Source organism: Castanea sativa, chromosome 6 (genome assembly GCF_040712315.1).
Source record: "Castanea sativa cultivar Marrone di Chiusa Pesio chromosome 6, ASM4071231v1".
Taxonomy (NCBI): domain Eukaryota; kingdom Viridiplantae; phylum Streptophyta; class Magnoliopsida; order Fagales; family Fagaceae; genus Castanea; species Castanea sativa.
Window position 1 is genome coordinate 52,194,861 of NC_134018.1, and position 6,129 is coordinate 52,200,989.

The following is a 6,129-nucleotide window of genomic DNA, read 5'->3' on the forward strand; positions in this document are numbered from 1 at the left end:
TACATGAATTGGGCTCACATGGCCCACAACATCATCAAAATCAATGTACGGATCGAGCTCAAGCAATGAATCAAAGCTCACGGCCCATATCACCTCTCTCATATTTATGGAAAGCAGCTTCTCCAACAAAAGCTTATATTTACACAAAATGACAACAAAGTCGAAGGTACGTCATCTCATCTTTGGCTTATGATCTAAGCTCATGAGCCTCTTTGGGGAAACTTTGGGAGTCGTGGTTTGGAGAGTCAAGAGGTATGTTTAGTAAAGTTCCAACGGTTTAAAGTTGATAATAGAAACATGTTGCTTGGATTGTCTTCTCTAGCAATTTAAAGTTGATAATAGAAACATATGGTAAGCCTCTCTTATCACATAGCACTTATAATGATAAAACTCCCCATTATTATTTTCCTAAAACTTAATATTCATCATATGACAAACACTCAAAAACTCAAGTTATCTAAATGCTAACAAAATAGCTATTCATTCAATCTTCAGCTGTTGTTATACAAATTTGGAATTCTAATCATATTATTTCACATAAATTATATTACTATTTTCAACTAAAATCCAACTCAAACACATGACTAAATTTGATTGGCTATTTTCAATTTTTAAATATAAAATATTTATGATATGTTTAATACCCAGATGCCATCTACCATAGTAGAACCAACTATTCCCCTGCCAGCTACCTAAGCAGAGCATTAAATGCTCTTCTTGCTCACCAATATTAAGTCACAACACAATGAGTCATTGACTAAATCTCTAAAATTTCATTAACTATCAATCAATCATCTTATTACTTACTAAAAATGTATAATAGTAGAATCTTGGACCAGAAATATAAATACCCAAAAAAGGAAACATTTCCAACAAAACACTAGCAATGTGTTCAGCACTTAATACCTGACTGAAAGTGACATCACTAGCCATTTAATACTCAATCTTAGCAACTAGCTGCTATACCCAAAACAGCAAGATACCACTAAAAGAGATATTACCATTTTCAGCTAAACCCAAGAAATAAATACTGAATATTCTCTCCAACAGCAAGACATCATCCAGCTGACCGCATCTACTTTACCCCCAAGTAAAAACTGTCTTATGATAGTTGTGACCAAGGGAGTCAATCTCGTACCAGAAACTGTACTGGTTTGACCAGCAGAACGACATTTTTCGATACCGGTCAATACCAATATACTGTTTCGAGTTTACCGCTATTTTTCATATTTATTGATGGGACTGACGAAATCAACTATGGACGAGTTCAATGCGATAGACGAGACCGCTCTCTGAGACGAGCCTAAGCAAGTATCCACATCACCGACGAGGATATCAGGATCATTCAATGCTACCAATAATGCCCCGTATAGTTACAAAACCAACTGGACAAACTGTTGAGGGCATATTAAAACCCCATTACTCAGCAAGAAACGTTACCAAGAAAGGCATTAACACCACAATATCAACCACAACGGCTAGAATCCAGAGCAACATATATAAAGCCCTCACATTGCCAACACAAGGTATAGAGACAATTACAAGATATACAAAATTATTCTGACATACTGTTATAAACTCCCTTATATTGACTTTGGCATCAGAGGTGTTGTGGCAGGCACCACGCCGGTGACCATTTTAGGGAATTGCTACTTCCATTGCAACGCAAGCAAACATCCAGCTCCATCTGGACGAGCTCACTGCAACTGACGAACTTGTGCTTCATCAGTTTGGCGCCGTCTGTGGGAACCGGCATATTCGTATCCAAATTCAAGTACATAGTTTCCAATCAACTGTTACATTTGGATGGAGTCCAATCAAGGTTCTACAGCCTTAGCTATGCAAATACAAGCTCTTGCGGCTACCAACGAGGAGCTCACCACTCCGACTGAATCAAACTTGGATCCCCTCCGAGAAATGAGGAAGGAGATGGATGAGCTGAGAAATTCCATCAGAGGGAAAACGGACCAAACTTTGGACAGAATGGTCAGGACGACAGATTCACCTTTCACTTCGGCAGTCTTAGAGCACCCCGTACCATCGAAGTTCCGATTGCCTTAGCTTGAACCATTTGATGGTTTGAAAGATCCTCTGGATCACCTCAACACCTTCAAGACGACTCTGGGCCTCCAACAGCCCCCCAATGAGATCCTGTGTCAATCCTTCCCCACCACTCTCAAAGAAGCTGCAAGGGAGTGGTTCACAAAACTGCCAACGTCATCTATTGATAGCTTCGAACAGTTGGGTAGCGCCTTTTTGTGCCATTTCGTCGGTGGACAATGCTCGAGGAGACCAGCAGACCACTTGCTCACCATCAAGCAGGAGGAGAAAGAGACCTTGAGGTCGTATGTGAAACACTTCACCCGGAAAACACTGGAGGTGGACGAAGCTGACGACAAAGTGCAGCTGACAACCTTTAAAGTTGGGTTGAAATCTAGGGAGTTCGTGGTCTCACTTGCGAAGAATCCTCCCAAGACGATGGCAGAGATGCTCCTTAAAGCACAGAAGTACATGAATGCTGAGGATGCGCTAGCCGCCATTAAAGATGTGGGGAAAACAGAAGAGAAGGGAAAAAGGGAGGACGACCGCAAAGGACAGAAGAGGGAGCGTCCAAATCGTCAGCCTACTGACGGGAACAAAAGGAAAGACGAAAGAACTCCGCGAACGGTAAAATTCACTCCTTTAGTTACGCCAGTTGATAAGATTTTAGCGCAGATTAAGGATGAGCACGTCCTCAAGTGGCCAAGGCAATTACATTCATCCCCCAACGTGCGTGACAAGAACAAGTACTACTGGTCCCACAAGGATCATAGCCACTACACTGAGGATTGTCGGGACCTAAAAGAGCAAATAGAGGAATTGATACAGAAAGGGAAATTGCAGAGGTATGTGAAGAAGGGAGAACCCAATAGGTTCAGAGACGGCAAGAGCCAGCGCGAATCCTCGTCCAAGAAGGAGGATCGTTCGTTCCAACCACCACAAGATGTGATTGGGGAGATAAGTACGATCACAAGGGGGCCATTTCCAGGAGGATCATTCAAATCCCTTAAGAAGGCATGTCAGAGGCAAGTAAATAGCGTCCACATGATACCCCCGTTCAAGCAAAGACGGACGAACCAGGAAATGTCTTTCAACAAGGAGGATGCTAGGGGAGTGAAGCAGCCCCACAATGACCCCTTGGTTATAATGCTTACGATCAAAGGGTTCAATACCAAGAGGATCCTTGTAGATAACGGAAGCTCCGCAGACATCATCTACTTACCGGCCTTCCAGCAGCTAAAGCTAGATCCTGGAAGATTGCGCCATTTGACTCCCCCTTCGTCAGCTTCAATGGAGACAAGGTATACCCCAAGGGCATAGTGACATTGACAGTCACAGTAGGGACCTACCCAAGGCAATTGACCCGTCAATTGAACTTCTTGGTGGTAGACTGCCCGTCGTCTTACAACGTGATTATTGGGAGACCCACGCTTAACTGATGGAAGTCAGCCACGTCCACATATTGCCTAAAGGTAAAGTTCCCAACTAAGAATGGTACTGATGAAGTAAAAGGAGATCAGATCCTAGCCAGGGAATGCTACCAAGCCGTCCTGGCTACAAAGGAGAACCATACATGGACGATCGAGGAGAAAGAAGAAAATAAAGTGGAAGCCTTGGAGACAGTAGAACTAGTCGAAGGAGAAGCTGAAAGAAAAATTCTGGTTTTGTATCTCATACAAAACACATAGCGGAATTAATAAACAAGGATCTATTTCATTCATGATTGATAACGTGCACTATGTAAATTTTAGAATTTAAGAACAAGATTGCGTACCTTGGTGTGGAGAAATTCAAAACAAAGATTAGAAGCACTTGGGAACACTTTTAATATTCACTCCAATTCCACTTTACGCCCAAGATGTGTGGTCTCTCGATCAGTTTTTCAAAGGGAGAATGAAAGTGTGTCTCACACTCTCTCACACACCGTTTCTTATTTTCTCTTATTTCACAAAAAAAAATTATGTATGTTTCTCCCTTTATAACTAACTGATTATCTAATTGGGTTGGCCTATTGGGCCTTTCCAATTAGGCTTTAGTGTGTGGCTTGGAGTGGGACCAAAAGGGACCAATAAGACACTAGCTCCAATGGGCCTTGGGCTTTTCCGTCAACTCTTGACAAGTCCAAAGTTACCATTAATTATATTTAATACCACTATATAAATATAATTGCACTCTAGGCCTTATTAATAAATTATATCCCAAGACTTTATTATACATGCAACCCCTTCATAAAATATTCGTAGTAACACAAAGTCATAAATGTAGACTGCCACTTTGTAAATTACTACATCTTATCCTTGAGTACCCGGTTTAATTCTTTAAAGTTATTCATTATATATTTATGAAATCCAATTTCATAAATATATACTTTAGTAATTTCTTACTAAAGTGGTTAGGCCTAACTCTTTGAATAACTGAACCCATTAAACTTATCTCAAGGGAATATTTTATATCTCCATCAAGAGACTATGAATTCCATCTTGAGAATATATGTTCCATCAACACTAAATGTGGCTACCCAACATACTGAGGTTTTGACCGTCACTTTAGATCTCACTCCTGATATATCAAAGCAACCTACACCTCATGATCAGGTCCATTATTCTCTCAGGATTAAGAGTTCATGCAAATAGAAGTCGTGAGATTTATTATTCATTTGATAGTCGTTAGAATAATAATAAATCTCACAGCGATCCTGTTCAATATGTTTTAATTCTTAAAGCATATCAACATATCAACTAGAAGTCTCCACTTCTATGATCAAGACAAATCATCTTAGTTGATATGTTATAGTCTTCGCAGATGAAATGCTCAATTTCATCACCGACTACGAACTATAAATTCTGAGTTTACAAAGAACTTGTAATTTACATCTTCTGTGACTTTTCACATAAATCACATACAATGCATCTCATGGACTATATGATAATGTCTCATATTCATGTTACCATTATTTTAGATAATAATAAAATAACTTTATCAATCTCAATATTAAGTCATACATCATGTCATACATAATATCATACATAACATCACACAATAGGATTTAAGGGCACTAATCCTAACAGAAGCAACCAAGACGACAAGAATAGGAACGACACTACGACGTGAGATGAGAACAAGACTCGTCCAATTCCTCAAAGAAAACCTGGATGTCTTCGCATGAAGTCACGAGGACATGCAAAGCATATCCCCAAAAGTCATCCAGCATAGGTTGAACGTGGTCCCCGAGAAAAAGCCCGTCCAGCAAAGACGACAAGTCTTCACCCCAAAATGAAACCAAGCAATTATAGACGAGGCTAACAAGCTGCTATTAGCAGGTTTTATTGGGGAGGTTTATTATCCTAATTGGCTCGCCAACGTCGTGCTAATGAAAAAAGCAAATGGGAAATAGAGAATGTGCATGGACTTCATGGACCTGAACAAAGGTTGCCCGAAAGATAGCTTCCCATTACCAAGAATAGACCAACTGGTGGACTCTACGGCCAGGCATAAGTTGCTGATGTTCATGGATGCTTTCTCACGGTACAACCATATAAAAATGGCTGAAGACGACCAAGAAAAAACTTCTTTCATCACTAGCCAATGGCTCTATTGCTATAGGGTGATGCCCTTTGAGGTGAAGAACACAGGGGCAACCTACCAGAGGTTAGTGAACAAGGTGTTCAGTAAGCAGATTGGCAAGAATATGGAGGTGTATATAGACGACATGCTCGTCAAGAGCAGAGAAGAGCTTGGCCATCTAGACGACCTGAAGGAGACGTTTGCCACCTTCAGAGAATACCAGATGAAGTTGAATCCTAGCAAGTGTGTTTTCGGTGTAGCCTTGGGGAAGTTCTTAGGATTCATGGTGTCCCAAAGAGGGATAGAAGCCAACCCAGAGAAAGTTCAAGTCATACTTGACATGACATTGTCGAAGACCATCAAAGAGGTCCAAAAACTCACAAGAAGGATTGCAACCTTCAATAGGTTCGTCTCTAAAGCAACGGATAAATGTCTACCCTTCTTCAAGACATTAAAGCAAGCTTTTGCCTAGACTGACGAATGTGAAGCAGCATTTCAAGAACTCAAACGTTACCTAAGCAATCC

The 6,129-nt window shown here is 40.7% G+C and overlaps 1 protein-coding gene across 1 annotated transcript; it reads left to right on the forward strand.

Annotated features, from left to right (window-relative positions):
• The first annotated feature begins 1,839 nt into the window (after positions 1–1,839).
• On the forward strand, positions 1,840–3,360 carry LOC142640167 (uncharacterized). Its single transcript, XM_075814256.1, has 2 exons — positions 1,840–1,986; positions 2,062–3,360. The coding sequence occupies exons 1-2, from the start codon at positions 1,840–1,842 to the stop codon at positions 3,358–3,360; spliced, it is 1,446 nt and encodes a 481-aa protein (XP_075670371.1).
• Positions 3,361–6,129: the final 2,769 nt, after the last annotated feature.